The sequence below is a fragment of the Zygotorulaspora mrakii genome, chromosome 1 (assembly GCF_013402915.1).
Source record: "Zygotorulaspora mrakii chromosome 1, complete sequence".
Classification (NCBI taxonomy): Eukaryota; Fungi; Ascomycota; class Saccharomycetes; order Saccharomycetales; family Saccharomycetaceae; genus Zygotorulaspora; species Zygotorulaspora mrakii.
Genome location: NC_050719.1, coordinates 736,976 through 763,345, shown reverse-complemented (window position 1 = coordinate 763,345; position 26,370 = coordinate 736,976). Strand labels below are relative to the sequence as shown.

At 39.6% G+C, this 26,370-nt stretch overlaps 14 protein-coding genes and 1 non-coding gene across 15 annotated transcripts; 8 read left to right on the top strand and 7 right to left on the bottom strand.

Moving 5' to 3' along the window:
- Positions 1–133: 133 nt before the first annotated feature.
- Positions 134–1,798, bottom strand: GEP3 (Gep3p; the record flags this gene model as incomplete). Its single annotated transcript, XM_037286273.1, has 1 exon — positions 134–1,798. The coding sequence occupies one exon, from the start codon at positions 1,796–1,798 to the stop codon at positions 134–136; it is 1,665 nt and encodes a 554-aa protein (XP_037142168.1).
- Positions 1,799–1,966: 168 nt separating this feature from the next.
- On the top strand, positions 1,967–4,234 carry NOC2 (mRNA-binding ribosome synthesis protein NOC2; the record flags this gene model as incomplete). Its single annotated transcript, XM_037286272.1, has 1 exon — positions 1,967–4,234. One exon carries the CDS (start codon positions 1,967–1,969, stop codon positions 4,232–4,234), a length of 2,268 nt encoding a protein of 755 aa, XP_037142167.1.
- Positions 4,235–4,512: 278 nt separating this feature from the next.
- MEI5 (Mei5p) lies at positions 4,513–5,205 on the top strand (the record flags this gene model as incomplete). Its single annotated transcript, XM_037286271.1, has 1 exon — positions 4,513–5,205. One exon carries the CDS (start codon positions 4,513–4,515, stop codon positions 5,203–5,205), a length of 693 nt encoding a protein of 230 aa, XP_037142166.1.
- Positions 5,206–5,328: 123 nt separating this feature from the next.
- RET1 (DNA-directed RNA polymerase III core subunit RET1) lies at positions 5,329–8,760 on the bottom strand (the record flags this gene model as incomplete). Its single annotated transcript, XM_037286270.1, has 1 exon — positions 5,329–8,760. One exon carries the CDS (start codon positions 8,758–8,760, stop codon positions 5,329–5,331), a length of 3,432 nt encoding a protein of 1,143 aa, XP_037142165.1.
- A 329-nt stretch (positions 8,761–9,089) lies between these two features.
- TFB2 (TFIIH/NER complex subunit TFB2) lies at positions 9,090–10,628 on the top strand (the record flags this gene model as incomplete). The annotated part of the gene is made up of 1 exon (XM_037286269.1): positions 9,090–10,628. One exon carries the CDS (start codon positions 9,090–9,092, stop codon positions 10,626–10,628), a length of 1,539 nt encoding a protein of 512 aa, XP_037142164.1.
- A 362-nt stretch (positions 10,629–10,990) lies between these two features.
- RNY1 (ribonuclease T2) lies at positions 10,991–12,244 on the top strand (the record flags this gene model as incomplete). The annotated part of the gene is made up of 1 exon (XM_037286268.1): positions 10,991–12,244. One exon carries the CDS (start codon positions 10,991–10,993, stop codon positions 12,242–12,244), a length of 1,254 nt encoding a protein of 417 aa, XP_037142163.1.
- A 26-nt stretch (positions 12,245–12,270) lies between these two features.
- HG535_0A03730 (uncharacterized protein) lies at positions 12,271–12,903 on the bottom strand (the record flags this gene model as incomplete). The annotated part of the gene is made up of 1 exon (XM_037286267.1): positions 12,271–12,903. One exon carries the CDS (start codon positions 12,901–12,903, stop codon positions 12,271–12,273), a length of 633 nt encoding a protein of 210 aa, XP_037142162.1.
- Positions 12,904–13,883: 980 nt separating this feature from the next.
- Positions 13,884–15,380, top strand: MRX18 (17-beta-hydroxysteroid dehydrogenase-like protein; the record flags this gene model as incomplete). The annotated part of the gene is made up of 1 exon (XM_037286266.1): positions 13,884–15,380. One exon carries the CDS (start codon positions 13,884–13,886, stop codon positions 15,378–15,380), a length of 1,497 nt encoding a protein of 498 aa, XP_037142161.1.
- A 404-nt stretch (positions 15,381–15,784) lies between these two features.
- HG535_0A03710 (uncharacterized protein) lies at positions 15,785–17,362 on the top strand (the record flags this gene model as incomplete). The annotated part of the gene is made up of 1 exon (XM_037286265.1): positions 15,785–17,362. One exon carries the CDS (start codon positions 15,785–15,787, stop codon positions 17,360–17,362), a length of 1,578 nt encoding a protein of 525 aa, XP_037142160.1.
- Positions 17,363–17,559: 197 nt separating this feature from the next.
- On the top strand, positions 17,560–17,631 carry HG535_0Atrna1Q. Its single transcript has one exon. It is a non-coding gene; the product is annotated as a tRNA-Gln (tRNA).
- A 984-nt stretch (positions 17,632–18,615) lies between these two features.
- ARO3 (3-deoxy-7-phosphoheptulonate synthase ARO3) lies at positions 18,616–19,734 on the top strand (the record flags this gene model as incomplete). Its single annotated transcript, XM_037286264.1, has 1 exon — positions 18,616–19,734. One exon carries the CDS (start codon positions 18,616–18,618, stop codon positions 19,732–19,734), a length of 1,119 nt encoding a protein of 372 aa, XP_037142159.1.
- Positions 19,735–19,914: 180 nt separating this feature from the next.
- MUM2 (Mum2p) lies at positions 19,915–20,955 on the bottom strand (the record flags this gene model as incomplete). Its single annotated transcript, XM_037286263.1, has 1 exon — positions 19,915–20,955. The coding sequence occupies one exon, from the start codon at positions 20,953–20,955 to the stop codon at positions 19,915–19,917; it is 1,041 nt and encodes a 346-aa protein (XP_037142158.1).
- Positions 20,956–21,196: 241 nt separating this feature from the next.
- On the bottom strand, positions 21,197–23,545 carry UBP14 (ubiquitin-specific protease UBP14; the record flags this gene model as incomplete). Its single annotated transcript, XM_037286262.1, has 1 exon — positions 21,197–23,545. One exon carries the CDS (start codon positions 23,543–23,545, stop codon positions 21,197–21,199), a length of 2,349 nt encoding a protein of 782 aa, XP_037142157.1.
- A 201-nt stretch (positions 23,546–23,746) lies between these two features.
- EHD3 (mitochondrial 37S ribosomal protein mS47) lies at positions 23,747–25,237 on the bottom strand (the record flags this gene model as incomplete). The annotated part of the gene is made up of 1 exon (XM_037286261.1): positions 23,747–25,237. One exon carries the CDS (start codon positions 25,235–25,237, stop codon positions 23,747–23,749), a length of 1,491 nt encoding a protein of 496 aa, XP_037142156.1.
- Positions 25,238–25,697: 460 nt separating this feature from the next.
- TSC3 (Tsc3p) lies at positions 25,698–26,078 on the bottom strand (the record flags this gene model as incomplete). Its single annotated transcript, XM_037286260.1, has 1 exon — positions 25,698–26,078. The coding sequence occupies one exon, from the start codon at positions 26,076–26,078 to the stop codon at positions 25,698–25,700; it is 381 nt and encodes a 126-aa protein (XP_037142155.1).
- Positions 26,079–26,370: the final 292 nt, after the last annotated feature.

The window sequence follows — 26,370 nt, the reverse complement described above, 5'->3', positions numbered from 1 at the left end:
AATCTGATATTTTGACCTTAATTTTTTGGCCCGCAAATAACCAAAGCTTTTTGTCAAGATCAAGAAAACAAAGATATAGAAAAACTCGAGGAGCATGCGAATATTTATATACATGTAAATTTATGCGTAGCGGCTAGTACCATTGATAATGCCAGTAAAGATTAGGCCGTTCATCGTGTAGCTCCCTGACAATATGAAGTGGTTCCTCGTGAGTGTGCCTCCTTACTGAAAGATCGTTCATCGTACGCTCAAGATACATTTCACGCATTCTACCAAATGTATTCTCCTCATTGTGACTCATAACATAAGTTGAGCTGATTATAGGTCTCTTTTTCGGGCAAGCCGGGAGATTACCGTGCGATTCAGAGTGCTCTTTAAACCCTACATCGATAAGTTTCTCCAATGGCTCTCTTACACAGACAGTAATCCCATGTGGAACCCAAATCTCGTGAAGGCCTGTGAACTTGTATTTCCCAGTCGTTCGCAAAACGAAATATCCAATATCTTTAAGCACAATTTCCACACTTCCCTGGAACGGTGGGATTACATGCCGCGAATAATGATCGAGGCTGCAAATAGCAGATTTTACTCCACAATACTTCTCGAGGGGGTGCTGCATCACATTGCAAGTCTTGAATACTTCCAAACCCTTTTCAATGCTTTTAAACTCATATTCCTCACCCGGAATAAAATTTATAATTTGGTTTATTGTTTCCGCCGGTGGCTTAATGAAAAAGAGACCACCAAGCGTGTAACAAGCTCCATTTTCAGAACCAAGAATCGAATAGAATGTCTTTTTCTTGAGCTTCCTTGCCTTGAACAAATTGGTCTTCCTGATTCTATCCAGCCACTCTCTTCGAATGATGTCTTCATATTGAATTACCGCTGTTTCTTCCGTAAATCCGGGCAAGTCGTTAACGATCTTATCACCTATTTTGTATTCTTGGCGCCTCCTCGTCATGTTCGGTATATGGGATACACCAGCGAATTGTGCTCTAAGAATCTCCTGCATATTAGACATGTCTTTTTCCGGTATTTTTGGGATGAGTATATCACCTGCTTGACCTCGTTTGACTTTATAGCCCATATACTCCTTTATCAATGCATTAATCAAAGTGGACTTTCCCACATTAGCGCTTCCCAGCAAAAAGTTATGGGCTCTCAACATAGAGTAAACACTTTTAACATTCCATTTTTTTACCGTAGACGTTGCAATAGTCTTGTTTGTCGAAATTCCCAGTTGGTTCTTCATGAAATCTCTGAAAAAAACAGCAGATTTCTTCTGCAGTGTTGATCTGTCTTTTATCAACTGATCCGCTTTTGTAAGTAGTACAGAAGTATCAAATCTGGGCTCTTCCAAGATATCCCTCGACAAGCCCAGTGGAAACTCTGGTAAAGAAACGAGATGCAACACATTGCTGCCACTAGGTATATACCTTGAAATCTCACCGTATGCGAACCCTCTGAAATCCTCTAACTTATATTCATTTTTATGGATCGCATCGCTACATCGCTTGCAAATTAGTGATTCGGGAGATCTGGTGCGTCTCAGACCTTCAAACGTCCCTGCTTCTACCAAACCTTTTGCCTTCTGAAGATCCTGACTGAAGAGTAAATACTTGACATCTTCTAGTGATTGCAATTTTTTACCTTTTGCTTCTTTAGGTACAATAAAGTATCCCTCTTTGGTGTTCTCGGTGTTCTGGAGTTTTATGCCACAAGCATTGCATGCGAGCAGCCTCTTCCATACATGAGAGAATCTACCCAAAATGTTTCTACTGACATGAGGACTCAACATCACAGCATGCTTTCGAGACGGACAAGCCCAGTGCCTAGGAGATGTTATGGTATCTTCAACTCGTTGTTGATTTCACTGATTTAGGCCGGAATCTATCATATTGAACGGGGCATCGCTTACTGAAAAAATTTTTTCAATACTAGATAGATAAAATGAAAATGTGATGAGATGAGCTTACAAAGTGATGACTTCCCGAGAGGTCGAACTGAGAACAATCCAGACAGTCGCTGTAGCCCGTTTGTAGTCGACTCGTGCATCATGGGAAAGGTGTCCAAAGCTACTAGAAAGTTTCAGTCCAAACACTTGAAGCGTACGCTTGACAATCGTAAGCAGGAAAAGAATCAAAAGCAGAGAGTGCAAGGTCGTCGCGGCAATAAAACTGAACAGGAGAAGGCAAATGCAGCTCTTACTAAAAGTGAGCAGATGCTGAAGAAGTCAGCGAAAGAAGAGGTTTTCAAAGATATGTCGGCTGAGAAGTTTTTTGATGCGGGATTTGAAGTACCTAAGGAGAGCAAAAAGAATAGCCAGGCTAGATCCAAGGCACAAGCTGAAAAGTCGAAAGAAAATGACGGAGAATCCTCATCTGAGGAGGAAGATATGACTGAGAACATGGCAGATATTTCTAAGAAGGATCCAGAATTCTATAAGTATCTTCTAGAAAATGATAAAGAGCTCCTTGATTTCAACGGTTCTAATCCTTTAGATGGAATCGAAAATGAAGACTATGCAGAAGATGAAGGGGAAGAAGTCATGAAAAACAGAGAAGAACACGGAGAAGAACAAGGAAGCAAAGGCTCGGCTAAAATTGATTTAACTTTGAAACTTGTCAAGAAGTGGAAATCGCAGGCAAATGAAAAACCAAATCTGAAGTTGATTAGAAATATCGTTTCTGCTTTCAAGGTCGCTGTTAATCTCAACAGAGATGACAAAATCGAAGATTACAAATACTCAATCACGGATGCTAAAGCATTTCAAGAGTTGTTGTTCTTAGCTCTAAAGGATCTACCTAAGATCATTCAGCAACTAGTACCTTACAAGAATAACAAAGGCTCAAGAACTCTCCCAACTGGTTCAAATGCATCTAAGATGGCGTCCATTGTTAAATCTCACGCGAGCGCATTGATTACACTAATAAATGATATCACTAATACTGAAACTGCTGCTTTAGTGCTACACTCGGTTGATCAGCTCTTGCCATATTTCTTATCCTACAGAAGGATTCTGAAAGAAATAATCAAGAGCATTGTTGATGTATGGGCTTCGACAAGGGACATCGAGACACAAATCGCTGCCTTTGCATTTCTACATAATGCAGCAAAAGAGTTCAAAAAGTCTTCTTTGGAACTAATCCTGAAATCGACCTATTCAACTTTTATTAAGAAATGCCGTTCGACAAATATGCGTACCATGCCTTTGATAAACTTCCAAAAAAATTCAGCTGCCGAGCTATTCTCTATCGATGAAACAGCTGGCTATCAAATTGGATTTGAATACATAAGACAGCTAGCAATTCATTTAAGAAACACAATGAATGCAACAACAAAGAAAACGAACAAATCGAACTCTGCTAATGCTTATAAGGTTGTTTACAATTGGCAATTCTGTCATTCATTAGATTTCTGGTCCCGTGTATTATCTTTTTCATGCAACCCAGAGAAGGAGAATGGTCATGAATCTCAGTTAAGACAATTGATCTACCCATTAGTGCAAGTCACCATTGGTGTCATCCGGTTAATTCCAACTCCCCAATTCTTCCCGTTAAGGTTCTATTTAATCAGATCTTTGATTAGATTAAGTCAAAACACAGCTGTATTCATCCCAATCTTCCCACTTCTGTCAGAAATTTTAGTTTCAAAGGCCTTTACAAAAATTCCAAATAAGAAAGAATCGTTGGCAGCGTTTGATTTTGATCACAACATCAAGTGTAATAAGGCTTATTTAGGTACAAGAGTGTATCACGAAGGCTTATCAGAGCAGTTCGTCGACTTATTAGGTGAATATTTCGTGCTGTACTGTAAAAATGTTGCATTCCCAGAACTGGTTGCTCCAGTCATCATCTCACTTCGTCGTTACATGAAAACTTCAAAGAGTATCAAGCAAAGTAAGCAATTATCGAACGTTGTGGAGAAATTGAAACAAAATAGTTCTTATATTCAGTCAAAGAGAGACGATGTAGACTTTAGCCCCACCAATAAAACGGAAGTCGCCCGTTTCTTGCATGATGTTCCTTGGGAGAAAACTCCTTTAGGGTCATATATTGTCATTCAACGTGAAGTGAAAGAAGAAAGTGCAAGAATTTTGAGAGAGAGTCTCGAAGAAGAAGACAAAGAAAAGGAATCGGACGAGAATAAAGCTTTAGACGTTGATGAAGACGATACATCAGACGAAAATAGCAATGAAGAAAGCGCTAATGAAGATGTAGAAATGTCCGATTGATTTAAGTCTGTTTTTGTTGAAAATTTGTTCAATTCTTTTGTATATATTATATAAATGTAAATTACAAGTCAAAGCGCGCTGTTTAAAAGCTTCTCTCTGGATCGTTTTGAATGAAAGATATTTGCATGTAGCGTAAAGAAAAGAGCGCATTGGTAACATTTCTGGCAACAGGAATAGTTTACAAAATCTTCAAGGCACTAGCTTCAGTCTTACTTCAAGAAAAGGCTTCTGCTCCTTCCTCATCTTCTGTAAAGATACATTTTCCCTTTGGGCGGCTAATGGATGACACAACAATCGTTGGCAGTTCGCCTCCCAGGCCCTTCAAAATAGATCAAAATAAGATCAAAATCTTTCTAAAATCACCATTAAGCTCAGAGAGAACTCCCCAAGTACAAGTTCGAAAATCTGTCTTTAAAAAGTCCACAGTTTCCAATGAAGATCGAAAACTAGTGGCGGAAAACAGATTACTTTGTGAGGAATTAAACAAGCAGATAGGATTCTATAAGAAAGATAATTATCAGTTGAAGCAGGCAATAAAGATCCTAAAATATTACGATGAAGAGGAAAAGGTGCTGCTTCTGATCGAAAAATGGAGAACCATATGTCAAGCGGGAATGTCATTCATTATGAATTCAACCTTGATTAAGATAGCTAGAACTGGAGGATATGAAGAACTGCTGAGGAAAGAGTTTGAAGCTGCGAAGAGAAAGCTAGAGTATCAGGTAGATGATTCATTCCAGAACGAGATGGACGAGCTTTTGGAATCGGAAGAGTTTCAAAGGCTACCCGAGGAAGTACAGCAGGAATATAAGGACAAAGCAGAGGAAAAAATAAGAGAAGCAGAGGTTTGGAAAGAGAAAGAATTTGCTAAACTTGAGAATGCGCTCAAAGATAAACAAAGTCAAGAAATGACTATGAAGGAACTTTCAAACAGGTTGAAGGTTGAATTCGAGCTTGTTTTTCCTGAATGATTCCTTTAAAACATCTATAACGTCTATAAATATCTTAGAAGTAACCTTTATGCAAAGCAAAATCGGTGCTCCAAAAGACTGCTATAAATTTTGCTTGTGATTTGAATGTCGCTGAAAATATGCTTACTCTTGGAAAATATCCTCTAGTCTCAATCTTGGGGCTATGTTCATTGATAACAATTCCTGGAAAAGTAATTTTGCAGCATAAGGTATAGTCATCTTGGTTATGTATTCGGCTGTTCTACATGTTTTACACCAACCGCTGTATCCCATTAATCCACATTTTTCACAGACATCGACTTCGAAAGCATCTGAACTTATCATTAATCTTTCCAATAATAGTTGCGAAGCACCGTAAGCAATCACACAATCTCTTTCCATTTCTCCTAATCTCAAACCACCATCCCTAGATCTACCTTCTGTAGGTTGGCGGGTTAAGACAGCTCTTGGACCTCTTGCTCTGGCATGCATCTTATCCAAAACCATATGCTTCAACTTCTGATAATAGATGGGACCAAAAAAGATGTAGGCTTGTAAACATTCTCCTGTTATACCTGAGTAAAGCATATCCTTGCCTGAGTAGTTAAACCCTTGGTCCACTAAAATTTTTGACATGTCTTCTAATTTGGAGCCACCGAAACACGTACCATATTCAAGAGTTCCATTGAAAACACCTGCTTTACCAGATACCAATTCTATCATTTTGCCAACCGTCATACGAGAAGGAAACCCATGAGGATTCATAATGATGTCTGGCACGACTCCTTGATCACTGAACGGCATATCTTCCTGTTTAACAATGATACCACAGACACCCTTTTGACCGTGTCTAGACGAAAATTTATCCCCTAACTCTGGCCTACGATTCTGTCGCAAAAGAACCTTAATTAATGCTTGATCATTATCAGAAACAGACATCATGACCTGGTCAATACGTGAAGGCTCGGGTCCCCTATATGTGACTGGCGTTTCTTTGTATTGGGCTTGCGCTGTATTTAGTACACCCTCAGAGGCGTTGGTAGGAATAGATTTATTGATGTATACTTGTCCATTTTCAACTTTCATTCCCACTTCGCCTAATCCATCGGCCCCTAATGATTTATGCTGCCAGATTGGCTCATCATTTTCGTCGACACGCATACCGCCAATAATGTCCTGTGTATGATTTGGATACCTCTTCAATATAGCAGTTGTTTTCCGACGCGTTTCACAACGTCCAAAACCTTTGTCGATAGACGCCTTATTTAGAACTAAGGCATCTTCAATATCATAACCAGAGTAAGACATAACCGCAACTGTCGCATTTTGACCGGCTGGCAATTTATCGTAGTCAATCAATTCTATCGTTTTTGTTTTCACCATTGGCTGCTGAGGATATATCATCAGATATAGCAGTGTATCTATCCTTTTGAACTGGTTGTATGCAATTGCTCCAATTGCTTGTTTACCCATCGCACATTGGTAAGTATTACGTGGTGATTGGTTATGGTGTGGGTACGGAATAAGACCTGCAACGGCGCCTAAGACAGTGAACGGTTCAATTTCCAGATGTGTGAAGTTCTCATCAATATTTTTTTCGTATAATGCAATGTATGAATCGTTCTCCTCGTTAACATCAAGGTATTCAACTAGACCCAGCTTTAGGAAGTCATCGAATACAAGTTCACCATCCATAAGTCTTTTTAAATGTCCTGCTTGGACCTTTGATTTACCATTTGAAACGATGATTAGTGGGCGACAAATTCTTCCACCATCTGTCGCAATATGAACAGCTTTTTGATGTGAATTTGTGTAAATAGATATGAATGCGGAAATCTTACTATCCCTTCTTAGATTTCTAAATTGTGAAACAAACTTGATAGGGAACTTCGTCGCACCGACCAAGGTACCATTCAGATACACACCATAGTTCAGATGTAATGATGCACTATCTATTAGATTTATGTCTTCAACTCCAAGTAAGTAGCAGAGCTTTTTGATAGGTGCCTCTTCGTCATCTGTTGTGATATGTGTCATGAGTGCCAGATTCTTCACTAGACCACACGCCTCACCTTCAGGCGTATCCGCAGTACATAACATACCGAATTGAGATGGTTGCAATGCTCGTGGCCCTGAAACTTTCCTCGACTTTTCGAACTGGGATGAAATTCTTGTCATCATACCGAGAGCCGAAATATAGGAAAGTCTTGAAAGGACGTGTGTCACACCAGCCCTTTCCATCTTAAATCTTTTCAATGACCAGTTACCAGTAGAAATAGCTCTGTTCAAGCCACTTGTGATATTATTAGAATGTAAGTTAATTGATAACAGTGCATCGTATTCCATTGCTCGGTTAGGTTTTTTCAAGACCTTGTCTATGCTAGCTTTAAAATCATTGTTGAATTTCTTAAACAAATCCTCAAATAACAAGGAAAGTAATTGACCAGCTAGTTCCAAACGTTTATTACCGACGTAATCTCTATCATCAACCATTTTTGGATTATGAGTAGCCATAACGACCCTTCTTGTCATCATTGCTATATACAGTGCTTTTTCTCTGAAATCCAGTGCCTCCACAGTCAAATGCGCGATAACGGTTGTTGCGATGGCTTCTATACCTTCTTGTAGTGTTGTCAACTTTTGCCTTCTAACTGTTTTAACTTTAGAACCTATATATTCCAATGCTTGTTGTTGTGTGTAGAGTCCCAGTTTTGAAGCTTCTTCCAAGTTGATCGCAAATATATCCTGATAACTGCTATCATTACCACATACCAATTGCATCACCTCTAAATCTGATACAATACCACATGCCTTCAAAACTACCACAATTGGGATCTCCTCAGCAATAGAATTGTGTTTCAAATAAATCTTTTCATTTTTCGTAACTACATATGTCTTGGATTTTCTTTCATGAGTGGAAGAAGTTACTGAAGCCTGAACAATTCCTTTCTTTTCGTCTGCTTCTACAATTATACGATTTTTTGACAGTTGCTCTTGAACTAATATAACTTTTTCCGTACCATTGACAATAAAATATCCGCCTGGATCCAAGGGACATTCATTGAGCTTTGCCATTAAGCTTTCATCAGCTCCATATAAAATGCACTTGTTGGACCTCAACATGATGGGCATTCTACCAATTTCAACATCCTTATGCATAATAATGTTTCTACCTCTCGTATACTCGATATCCACATATATGGGAGCAGAATATGACATGTCCCTTAGTCTACATTCTTGAGGAGGGGTCATGTTGTATCTGACAGAGGAATTGGATTTTTGGCCAACCCTGATGTCAACGTATTTTAAGTAGAACTCAGGATCAACATCACTTAAGATTAATTGATTAGCACGAATGATCTTTTTAAGGTCAACGTCCACAAAATAGTTAAAGGAGTCCAAATGCTGTTTCACCAAACCCTTGACCTTCAAAAAAGCAGGCAAAAGGTTCCATTTATCCTCTGTAGTATTGACCTCATCGGTCAACTTCTTGCCCTTGTAAACAGGCTTGAGTAGATCCTCAAAAGTGTCATCTTTTTTGTAATGGGTGTGTTTGTTCACCTTCTTAGCAACCATAATTCTACTGGCACTCTGTCTGAAACAAAATCCAGCTATCAAAAGAATTTATTCGAAGGAAACTGTTTAAGTATAACAATGAGCCCCAGTATTACTGATCTTCAGCAGCTCATCGGAACGAGTATAAATGAAAATTTTCTATTATACCACGTAGCGAACGATTTGAAATTTAAAGGCATCGATCAAGATCCTTAAGAGCTTTCATTGTTCGGGTTGCAAACTGTATTGATACTCCAGCGAAAGCCGCGGTGCTATTAGTAGTCCCACACTCTATCCAAGTACTAACACTCGCTTTACATTCATTTTTACAGGTCACATTTGCTTCGAATATGAGCAACGACAGTTTATTGAAAAGTTCGGTGAACCAATACTTGGAAGAGCTCCCGCAAGTGATACAGAGCAGGCTTTACGAGTCACCAGCAACATGCTTGGCCATATACAGACTTCTGCCGCAATTGGCGAAATTCTTCATTATGTCTATGGTCTTCAATGAGAGCGAAATATCGTTGCGAGACCTCGATAGATGGGTGAAATCCGGAGGTAAGACGCAGTTTCAAGAAGCTATCAAATCTATGAAATCCCTGCATTTATTGATTCCTGTAAGGGGCAATGGTCCGATGATGATTAACCTCAATAAAACTTTCAAAGAAAGCTTTAAGAATGCGTTAACGGGAGGCAAGGTTAATAACTCCTTTGGTATTGTTATTGAGCAGGCCAATGATATTGTCACCACAGAAATACTGGATACATACTCTGCAGATAAATGGGAAACAATTCTGCATTTTATGGTTGGTACTTCACTTAGTAACATACCTTCTGAAAACGTTTTAAATCTGTTAAAGCACAGTAGATTGATGGAAGAATCCAACAGTAATAGAGGTGTTAAGATCACCAACGAGGGATTTCAATTTTTATTACAGGATGTGAACTCTCAAATTTGGGCCTTATTGCTTCAATACTTAAAAATGACAGAAACTATACAGATGGACCCAGTTGAAGTACTCAATTTCATTTTCATGTTGGGTGCCCTGGAATTTGGTAAATCCTATAGCATAGATGGCTTGAGCGGAACTCAAAAGATAATGCTGAAAGATATGCGAGATTATGGTTTAGTGTTTCAAAAAAATTCAAATGCAAATGTTTTTTATCCTACGAGGCTAGCTACCATGTTAACATCTGATTCGAAGGCTATAAGAAGCGCATCCGGTGCGATGGATAGTGTTCTTAAGCAAAACAAAGAGGATAGTGTTAATGGAACCTCGGCAGCCATCACTGATGAGGACAGCAGTGGCGATCAAATTGGTCTAAAAACCCAAGTTATTCACGATGGTGCATTGATCGTGGAGACGAACTTCAAACTTTACTCCTACTCAAACTCGCCACTGCAAATAGCAATCTTGAGTTTATTTGTTCATTTGAAATCAAGATTTTCAAATATGGTTACGGGTCAACTGACAAGAGAGTCTATCAGGAGAGCTTTGACAAACGGTATCACGGCTGATCAGATTATTGCTTATCTGGAAACTCATGCTCATCCTCAAATGAGGAGGCTTGCGGAAGAAAGATTGGAAAAGAAACTGGAGCTGGATGCAAATTGCAAAGATCCGCTATTAATCCTACCTCCTACAGTCGTGGATCAAATAAAACTGTGGCAACTGGAGCTTGATCGTATCATTAGTTATGATGGATCATTATATTCAGATTTTGAAAGCCATCAAGAATACCATCTGCTGAGTTCATACGCTCAAGATATTGGTGTATTAATATGGAAAGATGATAAAAAGAAAAAATTCTTTGTTTCAAAGGAAGGTAATTCACAGGTTCTTGATTACGCAAAAAGAAAATTGAAGAAGAAGCAAACTCCATGATTATTTTTAGCATATGAATAGTTATCTAGCAATAACTTCTCTTTTCACTTGAGGTCCGTCCGTAGGCTGTGCAGAGCGTCCTCAATTTCCTTAAGTCATCACAAGCGCTCTTGGCGTACGACAACATTGATTCGGGAACATTAAATCATCATCTTGACCTGGGATCTACCGAGGAAACGTATTCATGAAAGGTAGTCCCCTTGTTTACATTTGTCTGAGAATTCCGGAGTGATAGAGTGGCAGTAGTTTTGAGCGAAAGGCGACAGACAAACAAAATGTTTAATAAAGGAACAACTCTGCAATACACAAATAAACTCCAAAGCAAGCTCAATTGAACATCAAATAATTGCTTACCTTTCAAAATGATCATCAATAATATTGCTGCTCCGTTTGCGTTTATGGCTGACTATTTTGCCCGAAATTATCCTTTATCACCAAACTGCCCGATGGATTTACCCTTAAGTTGCAGAAATGAAACAGTTATCCCTGATACATGTTGCTTTGAGTATCCAGGAGGGGTATTCCTTCAGACACAGTTCTGGGATTACAAAGTATCTCATCCAATTTCAGATAAGGATGAACTGGAAAGACGTCTCGGCCCCCTAAACGATTTTACTATTCATGGGTTGTGGCCAGACAATTGTGATGGTGGATACCAACAATTCTGTGATAATTCAGCTGCCATTGATGACGTTTATTATTTACTGAACTCAAAGCAATTCAACGATGATCACAGCAGTTTAGAAATAAGCGGTAAAGATCTTTTGGCGAAATTGAAGAGACTATGGAAAAGCAACACAGGTGATGATGAGTCATTATGGATCCATGAGTATAATAAGCATGGAACTTGTATTAAGACCATAAAACCTGAATGTTATAAACGCTGGAATCCAAAGAGTGAACAGGATCTAAAGAAGCAATCTGTGTACGATTACTTCAGGATCGCGTACAATCTCTACAAAAGTGTAAACACTAGCGCAGTGTTGAAAGAACGTGGAATTGTTCCAACAACGACAGATACATATACCAGAGATGAAATTGAAAGGGCTTTATCAGATGGATTTGACGGAAAGCGCGTCTTTTTTGCATGCGATGGATTTAATGCAATTAATGAAATATGGTATTACCATATTCTTAAAGGGTCATTATTGGGAGAAGAATTTGTGAAATTGGATTCTCTCTACCATGGTAGATCGAGATGCCCAGAGACTGGAATTAAGTTTTTGCCCAAAGGATATATGCCGCCAAATAATAGAGCACCAAAATTCCGTGGTATTATTAGGATGGGGGGGATGCCGGGAGAATTAATTCGTAATGGACATTGGATGATTGGCAAAACAGCAGCTCAGTTTTCTTTAATAGAAAGTGAGTATGGTGGGTATTTATTGAGGTCAAATGCAGGTTACTGTGGGTTCCAAGCGGATCAACAATTATCTTGTCAAAAGAGTTTGCAACAAGCTGCGCAGTTTGAGTACGAAGACGGTTATATTGGATATTCTGGAGCATTCCAATGGGGTGCGTATGAGTACCCACAACACTCTTCGCAGAGTGTTGTTTATCACGATCCTGAGAGGACCGCTGACTACAATTTCAAACTAAAATTCATTAAAAAATAAACTAGTATTATTATATAGTTTCTCACTTATCTAGGTTTCGTCATTTGAATTAATCTTGTTGTATTATCCTCAACCGATGCAGTTAAATAGGGAGTTAATTCTGCGTAATCGGGAGTGGTGATGTTCGTGGTGTTCATTCCTGATGTAGATGGTGCAGGGATCCTTGATTCACCGATGTGATTGATCATATCGTTTTCTATATACGAGATATGAGTCTGCAATTTCGAAACTTTATCCTGCAGTTGAAAGTTCAGTCTTTGGGTCAATTGGAGATCATTACTCAGCCTAGTGATCTGACACTGTTGATTACTGACGATTGCTTTCAATGATCGCAGTTCGTTCAACACAATAATGTCATCGGCGGGAACTGGAGCATGGAAGTGGGCGAACGACGGTTGGTGCTGGTGCTGGTGCTGTTGTTGCTGTTGTTGCTGTTGTTGCAATTTGTGCTGCTTTTGAACAGAAGGAGCTTGAGTTGGATGGAGCAGGGATGGTTTTATTCGTACAGGAGATGCATTTTGTGAACCGTTATTTGTGGACTGCTTCAACATCAACTCACGCAGATTTTGCTTGGAAGCCAAATACTGTTTCCTGATATTCTGCAGAGTATCATCGGTTTCAGTTTTGTCGAAGAACTCCTTTGTGAGACCCTCCGTCATACTTCTCTGTGTACTGCTATCTGTGTAGATGTATGTATCCGATGAATTCAATTTCTTTATTTGTGTTAATCGTGAGCGCGTCAACTAACGCGTACGAGCGATGCCATTTAATGTAGTAATTCAAGTATACATACAGCTAAACCATGCATCACCTGCACCCTCTGAAATTCATTCGTACGCCTTATACTAACCAAGAGGTAGCCGTGCTTTACGTTTGGCCATATCATACAAAAAGGCGGAGACTCGTAGATATTTCCTTCATAATTCAGTTCCCTGATGTTTGTGCTGGAGTTAAAACTCAGATTCGACATCTTGTCAATTTTGCGGGGTAACAATTCGTACTAGAGCCCACTACAATGAAGTATTCAAGAAATTTCAACGCACTAAACTAGCATGGAAACGTTTCGAGGAAACGTATCGAGGAAACGTGTCGAGGAAACGTATCGAGTAATCCTCAGGCCAACAGCTCTGAGCCCTGTAAGATGCTTCACTCAACTCGGGTCCTTTATCTACGATCATAGAGAGAAATGAACTGACAGTCTTTACAAGGCATTCCAAAATTTACTGACCAAGACCTATTGACCAAGATTTCATGCGCCAGGTCAACCGGTTGAATTCTTGATTATTATGTGTTTAAAAGGACATCTTTAAAGATAACTGGCGCTTCACGTGTAGGTGGTAATTTCGTGATCAGTGATGTCACATGTGATATTTTCTCAGCTGTTGCAGCATTGCATTAAATTACGGGTTACCCGATCATCCATATAAACCCAAAGGTTACCCGCAGATCCGTTTGTATATCTCAAAAATACAGGTCGCTTTTGACGAGGATTGCCTGTTAGGGGAGCCTTTTAAGGGCATTTATGGACTACATCCACAATTCATACGTGATGAACAACCATGGAAAACCATTTACATAATAGTCCTCCCTTCTATCTGTTAACATCGATTCACAGTGAAAATAAGTCTTATCAGCCATCATGTTTCACAAAATCAAACAAAAATTCGAGAGCGCTAAAGAGCATCACGGTGGAAACTCCCAGACCAATTTTGGAATCTCAATTCCAACAGCCGGTGATATATCAAAGAGGGAGATATACAGAAATCGCTACAACCATGGAGTGAATCTGGGGTCTTGCTTTGTTAACGAGTCATGGATTTACGATACTATATTTGAGAAAGGCGGGGATAATGAATATGATGCAGTTAGCAGACAGGTTAAAGAAACGTCAGTTGATGAAGCTGCTGAAAACCTCAGCAGGCATTACAAAGAGTACATTAGTAAAATTGATTGGAAGTGGCTGAAGGAAGAAGCGGGAATCACTGCTTTGAGAGTGCCCGTCGGGTACTGGCATGTGGGAAATGGTAAGTTTGTTAAATCATTGGCATTCGAATCGTTGCAAAATGTGTACGCCAAGGCTAAACCGTGGGACGCGTTCAAGGATCTGATAAAAAAAGCAGAAGAAAATGACATTGGTATTCTAGTTGACATTCATGGACTGCCTGGAGGAGCCAATACGGATTCTCATAGCGGTGAAAGCGTCAAAACGGCTTCCTTTTTTGGTAGTCGCTCATATGTTGATATAATGGTAAATGAGGTAATACCATTTATTGTGACCGACGTATGCCAAGGTAATGAAAATATCATAGGGTTGCAAATCGTTAATGAAGCGGCCTTCGACAATGACGCCAAGAAACAAAAGAAATACTACTCAAGGGCGGTGAAGAGTGTTAAGAGCATTGATGAGAGCTTGCCAGTTGTAATTTCCGATGGATGGTGGCCTCAGCAGTGGTCCGACTGGCTAGAAAAAGAAAAATTAGATACATCTGTTGTTATTGACTCGCATGTTTACAGATGCTTTTCAGACGATGACAAGTCCAAGAATGCGGACAGTATATGTAAAGATATTCCCAACAGTATAAACTTTCCGAGAGACAAGGCGGACTATGTAGTTGGAGAGTTTTCATGCGTACTTGATGGCGAAACGTGGTCTAAAACAAAGGAAACCCGTGATGAATGTGTCAAAAAGTTCGGCAATAGTGAAATCAAGCAATTTTCTCAGGTCGCAAGTTGGGGGTGGTTCTTCTGGACCTTACAGTTCAAATATGGTGACGGTGGTGAATGGGGGCTAAAGCCAATGACCGAAAAAGGTGCGATTCCAAAGAGACCGAAAGACGCATCAATTCCACCTGACGAAAATAAGATAAAAGATATTATTAAAGAGCATAACGATTATTGGAAAGATAAAGGTGGAGATAAGATGGAACACTGGAGATTTGAAGATGCCATTCGTTGCGCTATTGCTGATATTGAGGCGTTCCACAAATTTGATGGCTCTCGTCTTGGAAGATGGCACGCATGGTCAGAGCAACGCAAATTGCAACACATTCAGGAAAAGGGTGAAAGTGACTACATATGGGAATGGAAGCAAGGCTATCAACGTGCTCTTGATGAGTTCAATGGATACCACTACTGAATGGAGAGTCGGCTTGCGCTCTTTTTTGTACGTTCTTTTTTTTTTCTAAATTAGACTTCATTCTAACCCGCAATACTCTCGTTGTCAGTTTATCGGAGAAATCTTGTCTCAAAATTCTATTGCAGTGTCAATCCACGTTGTTTGTCAGTCTGGCAGTGACAGTGCGCAAGTCGAAGTATCGAAGTCTTTTTTTTCCGCTCGATAAAAGCGTGATATGATAGACCATTCTGGGCGCTTGAAAAACACTTAAACGACATAAATATGAAGCAACTCGAGCTCTAAAGGTGGTGATATAAAGAACAGGTGTTAGGCACAATTCAGCACTTTCTACATCGAGTTGATTTGTTACTTGCTCCTGAATCGTCGTATTTTTGGTCAAGGAGTGAAAAGCTTGAAAGCTCGCAATGACAGAGTTTTCCGACTATGTGCCACATATCACACAGGAGTTAATCGATAGGGGACATGCTAGACGCATGAGTATTCTAGAAGATTATTTTGCGGTGATGGAAAGGCAGAGACTTTATAAAAACTTTAATCTATACGGCCAATTCAACCAACCATTCACGAAGACACAATTGGCAACAGCATTGAGACCAATCTTATTGAAATATCCCATTCTTGCCACAGCTATTATCCCAAAGCAATTTCCTGATTACGAACCTTTCTATACAAGTAAAAAATACTATGACAGGCCATATCCCATTTGTGATTATATCAAACCTGCACAGAAAGTCACTTTACAGGACATTTTGCTGAACGAACAGGTCGAACATAAGGACACCGTCGACACTATTCTGACCAAATTCATAGAATATGACTATCAATACACTGGTGAAGTAGTTGAGTTGATTGGGTCTTTTTTTTTCCCTGAATTTGACGGCAGCACGCCCAATTGGAGGATCTTATGCTTACCTTTGCCGGGAGAAAAGGATACTGGCAAATATTCTCAGCTGGTGTTTATCAGCAATCATTGTTTGTCTGATGGTATAAGCGCCGTCAATTTTTTACAAGATCTCGCGAAGGCTATGGCAAATGCGAGGCCTTCAAAAGATACCAACGACACACCACTTACAATCATCGACTACTCTCAAGATTACAAAGACATGGCCAAACTGCCTCCTCCTATCACAAAATATGTCGAACATAGGTCTAGCCTTGTTGATCTCCTCAAATTAGTAATGTCTAATTTCGTCAAGAACCATCTAACCTATAAGTCAGATGCTGAAATTACTGCAAGGTTATTACCGCTTAATCCACAAAGGTATCATATTCTGTTGAATTTCAATCCAGCCCAAATTTCCTCTTTAAAAGAAGTGGTCAAGAGGAACGTTCACAGAACTTGTACTATTACACCTTTTCTGGAAGCTTGTTTCCTTGTGGCTCTTCACAGGTATGGTAAAATATTCAGAAAAAATTGGACCGAATGGGGGTTCGATGTAGCCGTCGCAATAAATACAAGAAAGTTCCTACCCGAAGACGATGAACTGAAAGACATCTATAAATATGGATCCAGTATCGGTGGATTCCATTACACGCATTTAATATCTTCATTTGATATCGAATACAATGAAAAAGAAAAATTTTGGAAACTAGTCGAATATTATTTCGGATTACTCTCAAATCACCATGATGCTTTAGTCGGACTCGGAATACTCATGTCGGACCAAGTTTGCCAAAGTCAAAATATAGATAACATGCTGTGCAATGATTATCTGAACCAGAAAAGAGGAGGCCTGCTGTTAAGTAACGTTGGTTACCATCCACAAAATACAGACAGTTCACCGCATATCAGGGATTTGGTATTTTCTCAAACGGCTGGAGCGCTAAAGTTCACCTTCGGCATGAACGCAATTGCTACGAATGGCAATGGATTGAACATTGACTTGAACATTGCGAAGTCAGCAATATCGGGGAAAGACGAGTGGCTTGTCTTCTGCAGAGAGTTTGAAAGCGTGGTCAGGAACTTTACAGAAAGTACATAGATGAAGTGACTTTGTACGAGGCAGCTTATTAAATATGTGATTAAACGATCGAATAATACTTATATCGAAAAAAGGTCGAAATCTCTTAGCCAAGCCAATGTAACAGCCCAGCTGACGAAAATCCAGTTGGTGAAATGCCTGACACTTCATCTTAAACTGCTATGTAAAATAACTCAGATTCCGCAAGAACTTAATATGGTTCTATAGTGTAGTGGTTATCACTTTCGGTTTTGATCCGAACAACCCCGGTTCGAATCCGGGTAGGACCTCTTTTTATATCTTTTTTATATCTGCCAGTTTTCGAAAGCAATTTACAGCGAGGCGCAAGTGATGAGAATGTCGTCTTATTGCGACTGAAATTTGGCTGTTTGAAGCTGTGGTAGTGACAGCACAGAACGTCGCATAGAAGTTGCAGAATCTCACATAACAACCAGTAGACATCTACGTGCAGGAGAGTGTCTACTGCACGTAGGGCTGTTGTGTTTGACTGTTGTACTAAGCCTCGAGTAGCTTGTCAGAGGAGGTAATGGGAGGCGGAGAAAGAGTATATTCGCTATGCCTAAAAATAAATAATATGTGCGTCAACAGATATCTAACGTAGGGCGTCTAGTTGCGCTTTGATCGGCTTGGGAATGGTATATATAAAAAACGATAAACTAGCAAGTGATTGCAACTTCCTAGCGTTGCGGATCCAACACGATAGTATCGTTACAGCTGAGTGAAATGCGCCATCATCAACCCGTTTATATACAGCAACCGCAACCAGTATACGTTCAACAACAGCCGGTTGCTCAATCGAACAGTTGCTGTGGATGCAATGGCTGCTGTGGAACACTGTGTAATATACTGTTCTGCTGTTGTCTCGTTGATTTGTGTTGCAACATTGTGGGATGAAAAGTGAAGTTTGACGCCATCTGCGGAAATTTACAGTGCAAGTGCGTAAATACTAGATGATAATTGATCTCGATGGCGAGATAGTCTAGATGACTAGATGTGTAATTAAAAAATATATATATTTCGTAATTAACAATTCTTTCTATTTCAACATGTGATTGAGCCTGCAGAGATCACGCACGACTCTTTGTTTTGTAACGATAGCAGTGAAAGTGAAAAATTTTTGACCTCATCGGATTTTTCAGCGAAAAACGAAACAAAAAAACCAAATTGCAGCATAATATAGCCAGCAGTAACCAGGTTGTACATTTTTTAGTGTATCAACAAGACCGACCTTTTTACGGATTGTGTAAGACGCGATGTTTATTAAGAACGATCATTTGGGTGACAGAACTCGTCTTGAAGACTGGAGAATCAAGGGTTACGATCCGCTAACACCACCAGATTTGCTTCAGCACGAATTTCCACTTTCTGAACGTGGTCATGAGATAATTGTAAAAGCAAGAGAGGGTGTTTGCGATGTGTTGAACGGTACCGATGATCGTTTGGTTATTGTCATCGGTCCGTGTTCAATTCACGATCCAAAAGCAGCTTATGAATACGCTGATAGATTGTCAAAAATGTCCCAAAAGCTTTCGAAAGATCTATTGATCATCATGAGAGCTTATTTGGAAAAGCCAAGAACTACTGTTGGCTGGAAAGGTTTGATTAATGATCCTGAGATCGATAATTCATTCCAAATTAACAAAGGTTTGAGAATTTCAAGAGAAATGTTCACCAAGTTAGTTGAAAAGCTACCTATTGCCGGTGAGATGCTTGACACCATTTCCCCTCAATTTTTAAGTGACTGTTTCTCCTTGGGTGCTATTGGTGCAAGAACAACTGAATCTCAGTTGCATAGAGAATTAGCCTCTGGGCTTTCTTTCCCAATCGGTTTCAAAAATGGTACCGATGGTGGTTTGCAAGTTGCTGTTGACGCTGTTAGATCTGCTGCACATGGACATTACTTCTTGTCAGTAACTAAGCCTGGTGTTACTGCTATCGTTGGTACCGAAGGTAACAAGGATACTTTCATCATCCTAAGAGGTGGTAAAAACGGTACCAACTATGACGCTGAAAATGTCAAGGAAGCAAAAGCTCAGCTACTCAAAGCCAAGCTGATTGATGAAAATGACAAACAAAGAAGAATCATGATTGATTGCTCTCATGGTAATAGTAGTAAAGATTTCAGGAATCAACCGAAAGTAGCAAAAAGTATACATGACCAATTAACTGCTGGTGAGAATGGTATCTGTGGTGTGATGCTTGAATCCAATCTAGTTGAAGGCAGACAAGATGTTTCTCCAGAGGGTGGTCGTGCTGGTTTGAAATACGGCTGTTCCATTACCGATGCCTGTATCGGTTGGGAAACGACAGAAGAAGTACTAGAATTACTAGCTGAAGGTGTCAGAAACAGAAGAAATGTCTTGAATAAATGAAATTAAATTATTTTTAAATACTGCTTATCATATATAGCGGCATATCGTGCGTAATATTTTGGAAAAGTATTAAATTAAACTTTTTTTTCTTTAAGTACTGAATTTTAGCAAAATCATACAAAATGTTAATCATTAGAGGCTCTCACTCAATAATTTCATTTGAACTTGAGGTTTACACCACTACTGCTGCATTTGATTTATCTTCGCCTTTAATTCAGCGTTTTCCTTTTTAACAAGTTGCAATTCAATTTGCGTTTCTTTTGATCTTCCATACGCTAGCATTTTTGCCATTTCTTTATTTTCATTTGTCAGCGTTTCCAACCGAACTACCATCTTATGCGATATGTTTTCTGCATCATATCTACCATATCTTGTCACAGAATTTGTCGGATCCAATGCCAATGCTGTAAGAACAGCTTCCAATGATTGTGTCGCTTCTTCGAGTTCTTTCTTCCTTTGGCGGAGAGTTTCGGACAGTCTTCTGAAGATCAATTCGAGATTATGAGGAATTTCAATAGGGTCAGAAAGAACATGAGCATTTTGATGGTCATGCTTATATTCCATCTGCTTATAACTGAGACCTTCGTTGAATATCTTTTTGAATTTTTGAATTTCATTCTCCAGACATTCGTTCTGCGTCTCCTTAATTTGTAGTTGGAGCTTTAGCGTGCCGACCAGATCGTGGTCTCGATTGGCAGTACTATTTAGATCTCTTCCCGAATCACTTGAATTTGTGCCGAAGCTCATATCAGCACCATTATTCTCATATGTACTTGCCATTGACATGATATTAGATGAAGCGGATGCAGAGTCAATTTCAGCAGGCGAACATAAACCATAATGTCTTGAACTAATATAATTATCTCTGTCAAATTTTTGAGTCCAAAAATTGTTCTCGGAATCATTGCCATCTGCTGCCGAATATTTGCCAGCAGCTTTGGCGGCAAAATTACCGGTACCAGGCCCCGTACCATTTGTGTTCATGAAGTTATACTTCCCCATGTTGGATGATAACATATACGAACTCTTCTTGTTCATGCTATTGACTAAAGACTGAGCACTATCGCGAAAGACATGGTGCTGATTTAGACCAACCTCGGCAGCGCTTCGTCTTTCATCGTTTCTCAAAAGGTGTTGTTGGGGGTGTTGACTCGTATGGCTTCCTGGAAGCCCCCCAACAGAGTTATCTATATCCATAGTATTACATAAATTATAACTCATCCTATCTTAACTCTTTGAAACCTGTAACTTCAAGAACTTTCTGATGCACTGACTGTAGTGATTATTCACTTTATTATTTATATATCGGCGCGTAGAGCGCGTCGGGAATAAAACAAAACTGTGACACTTATGAATCAATCTTCAAAAATGAAAGATAAAAAAGACGAGAGACAGATTTATGCAAAATTAGATAGTTCCCTTTATGCAGTGTTGAAACAGCTCTCCGCTTAACATTTGCATTTTAGATTCTGGAATAAAAGTAGAGGTATCCGTTCTTTTTTATCTCGTTGAGGCTTTCCTCAGAAGCGAGGACAATCTTTTCATCATTATATAGAATCCACGTCTGTTTACCTTCAACTTCTTTTCTAATAAAGGCCACATAATGGCCCGATTGAACGGAGTTGCCTTTGTGACATACTACACCAGTCAATTCGTAAGGTGCCGCCTCCGGGTATCCGTACGTGACTTCGCTATCTGGATTCTCCGACGTGGTAGGTTCTTCCTCTAGTTCTCCATTGTCATCCATGTTGCTGAATACCCACTCTACACTTGCATTCACATCACCGTGATTCAGAATTAATGCCTTGCGACATAACTTGGGATCAAGACCCATCGACATCATGTTTTCTAATAATTCAGGATTTACTTGGTGAGAAGAGTCTTTTTCATTCGTTTTCGATGGAGGAGAAAATTGCTCATTCAAACCAGGATCATCCATATGTTGAAATAACCAGTTCATGGCTACCTCAGTTTCTTGGTTCCCTGTAACATATAATGCCTTTGTGATAGCGTTTGCTCCAAATCCCATTTCTGAAAGCTGAGCAACGCAAGCTGGATTAGCCTCAAAACTGTTGGCACTATCGTCAGTTTCGGGAAGTAACTTTTCGGTACTTGGATTGAATCCAAAGGACTTGAATTGTGATATGTCCAGGGTATCTCTTATATCCTCAAGCCCTGGCATTACAAGCTCATTGTTAGTCTTTACAGGAGTCCAGTTTTCTAGTTTTATTCTGATTGGATTAATCACCAACGTATCGGGGAAAGTACGAAATCCCACCGACTTAACTGCTGTACCCATTTCTCCCGTCACAGGACACCTAAATTCTAATTCTTCTCCAGATGTGTAGTCTCGCAGTCTATCGAGTAAATTCTGGGGCTGATCATTTTCCATTAAAGGAATTTGAATCGAAGAGGCCTGTTGAGAGGTGTACTTGACCTTACCACATCTTTTACACTCTAGCCTGTCTTCAAATACAAACTTCAAAAGGTCATTTGGATTAGAAGACATTTTTTTCAATAGCTTTTCATCGAGGAAATCAATTAAATATGTTAAAAATTCAAGTGCATCCTGCTGTTTTCCACTGGAAAATTCTTGATGGGATTGCGCTACGCACCTTTTGAAACTCTTCGGTCTAATGCCATCAGGATAAATATTAGGTTCTAAGCACATTGCGTTGTTCAATTTTATTACTTGGCATTCCACATTTTTTTCTGGATAAACTACAGCTATCGGAAAGTCATGGCCAATCAGGTCTAGCGAATAATGTTTAACTCCTCCGTTAAGCAGACATTGCAATACCGAGTTCATATAGCATGAATTACCTAGATTAATTAGTCCACAGCCATATTCCTTGCTTGCCATCATTTTTTTTAGTCCTTGACCCTTGGAATCTGTCATTTGAAAATCCCAGTTCATATTTTGTTCTACTTGTAATTCAACCAACGTCTTTTCATTTGCTTCTTTGCTTCCTATGTCAATACCATACTTAATTAGCGTCTGAATGAAAACACTCTGATCATCAAATTTCACTTCCTCATCGCATGCGTAACAATAGACATCACATGAAGTGCTGCTTAACGACCCCAGTTTTACAGCCAGCCCATGCTCAGGATTATTTTCATAATGCTTTTTCGCATGAGAATGCCCTTCAATACCTATTTGCTCTCTTCCACACCCGATATTACCACAAACCAAACACAACCACAAATTTTGTGCCAAGTCGCAATCAAAGCACTTTTCGACTAATTTCTTGGAGGGTCCTTCTGGTACCTTAAAATTACGAGTATGAATGCACGAGTTAATCGATAATTCCCAAGAAGCAGTTTGATCCACCATCTCCTGAGATTTCGTGCGTAAGATTTGCTCTACCTTTTCTCTTGTCACAGCGGGGACATTAGAATCGGAACAGCTATACATCTGTTCAGAAGTTAATTGATCTGCGTCATATTTAATTAGCATCCAAAAGGTGTTATACAGTTCATCTTCAGATTTCTCTACAACATGAAGCTTGATTTTTTTGTTCATATTTCCATCATCATCTTTATTGCTGTCTTCAGGAACTAGCTTTTTGACTTTGCTGATGTTCAAGTAATATAGCGTGTCCCTACTTGCGTATTCTTTGATAACTTGTGAATGAAATGGTAAATGCTTCTCACATACTGGTTGGAATGTAGTTAGACATATGTAGAGTGAATGTGTTGGTATCTGCGAGTCATTTGACTCATTGTAAACAGATGCATAGCAGAAAAGACATTCATCCTTGGAGATAACTGAAGGGATGATCAGATCTTCCAAAACAGCACGACTCATACAAGCAAATACCTTATCTGAAAACCGACCTTGGAGTGTACAACAAAACAAAAAAGGGCGAGATCTTTTATTTTGATTTGTTGCATTTTTAAGTTGTTCAGTTTTTCCATTCTTGAGTGACTTCACGAGTATTTATATATCAAGTTCCAAAAAGCGAACAACAGTTTTTATTTACAGAGTTTTTATATGAATTTGAACAGTTTATTTATGAGTCCAAGTCAAGTTGTTGGAATCATCGATAGAGCATTTACGGTCAATAACTATGTTGCATATTTCCTCTACTCCGATTTTCCCTCTTGTTGACGCGTCAACACTAGTAAAATATGCTATTAAATCTTTCTTTGTAATTGTTGAAGACTCTGCCATTCTTGCAAATTGTTTCATGATAGTCTGTTCTGTTGGCAATTGGTATTTCAAATGGTAGGGATATTGCTTCCAGGTAACGTTTGTAAAACTCTTAACCAACGAGACCGGAATGGACGGCTTAGGAGATATTAGGGATGTGACTTGCGAGGAAGAAAGATTCTCTGAAGATTTCCAAGGGTACGGCGTCTTTTGCTTCTTGACTAGTTTATGGATAGTAGCCTCAGAAAACTGCACCGGTGAACTGCCCTCCTTCGAGTAAGCCAAGCAAAAATTACCAGCAGTACATAAATCTCTTCTTATTGCACCTTCTATATTGTCGATAGAGTTTTCTTGGAGAAGTCTTAAAGCTACTTCTGATGAAATTCGCGATTTTTGAGACAATTTCTGCTTCACTTCATCTATAAAGTTTATTGCTTCATGACTTGAAGATGAATCAGCAATCATGTCATCCAAAAATTTAAAGACGTCCTTTATAGACAAAACTTTCTTTATATCGAAACAATTTTCAATGACGTCTAATTGATCCTTCGTAAATTTGAAATTGTATCCCTCTGGTAACGAACTAGTAAACTCTTCAATAGCATTATTTACCATTCTGAAAAATAACTCAGAATCATTCTTTGGTCCTGCGACTGGTTTCAACTCTGCCAATCTGGCTTGTAAGCTTTCCAATCTCTCATGCTCAACGTAATGCGAGGCTAGACCCATCATGTAAGCGTCTTTTCCGTCGATTACGTCCCCGGTCAAAGCAAGATACAATGCCATTTGAGAATTCGTGTTAGCCATGGTCAGTATTCTTGGCATCGCAAACGTCGTACCCACATCTGGAAAAAACCCAATATCCATCTCGGGCATGGCCCATTTTGTGTTTTCCGTAGCAATCCGAAATGGCGTATGGATCGAAAGACCAACGCCACCACCCATCGTTATGCCATCCATGATCGCAACAATCGGCTTAGCATATGTGGCCAATTGCAAATTCAATGAGTATTCAGAAGTGAAAAACTTGAGGGAATCTACAACATCACCACTGGTGTTTTGAACTGCAACTGTGGCAACATCGCCACCTGCACAGAATGCTCTAGGTTGGTTTGCTGATTTCAAAATGATCAGTTGGCTGCAATCACTTTTGGCATACTCATTCAACGTGTGGAACATGGATTCACACATCTCAGTATTCAATGCATTGAGCTTATTAGCCCTGTTCAAAGTTATCACCCTTGCGGTATCCTGTACACTATATAAAACTGGCTTATTCATCGTAATCCTACTTGACATGAACGTACGTTTGAGACTCCTACTTGCGCTTCCTAAATTTCTTAACATCGAACTGTGAATACAATATGCTAGAAAGATCTTAAGGGGCCCTTATATACCCTTGATATATATGCCGTTCCTCGAATATTAGTAACATCTCCAATTATTGTCGTATTATGGTAAATCGAGTGAAAAAAACTGTGTCCGGGAATCGTCTTGGTGGAAATGTAAAACAAGATCGGACACATTGGAAGAAGCGTAAAGCTTACTGCTATTAATGATGCTAGATGAGAGGAAGACGAAAGTGATTGACGCAATCGGTAGAATTGAATTGCAAGCTCTCTACTGTTTGAATGGTGTGATCGGTCTGCCAAGCTTTCAGCAGAATTTCAGCAGTTCACACTCGATGTCTTCTACTGCCTTGAAAAATAAAGGTCATTCACACATAAGCTGTTATACCTATACAGATACATGCTATTTATTATCGTAGACGAGACTCGTGTATAGCATATGTGCCCCTTCCGTATGTCTACAGCAGGCAGTACTTCAGAACGCCAAATATGCTGAAACTCAAAATTGTCAGGAAGAACGAATGGAGACAGAATGCGTCGAACGAGGTCATCAGGTAAAATGGAAGATGCACGTAATACACCCAGTAGCAGTTTTCTAGCAAGTCTTTGATCTTGTCCAGTATTCCGTTGCCGTATCCTAGACGCACCTGTCTCTCTTTTATGGTCTCGACGTAGATCATCGAAGAATGCGTTTTGGATGCGGTGTTTAGCTTTGGAGCCAGAGGTTGAGCAAAGGGCACATCTGAGGTGACTGAGCTGCCTGCTACTGATATACCTGGTATTGTTTCGCCTGCGCTGTCTAGCGAGACCATCTCATCGGTATCTACCTTTGCTGGCATGCTTGTGATCTGATTTCAACAACGGCGTGTGTATAGCTGTACTGTTGTAACAGTCAGTAAGGAATTGATGAGGCAACGTAGCACCGTATACAGGCGTTTATCGCTTTCACTGATGTGTTGCAATCCGAAGGCTTCTTCATGAAGGGTCTCTCCTTTATTGATTTCCACGGTGACGCGAAGTACCTTCGTCTATGCGAATATATACAAACTGGGACGGACATGAACAGTTGGCCATAAAAGGGACTAATTAGATACGAACATCATGTCGAGCTCAATGTTTCCCGTAGCTCTA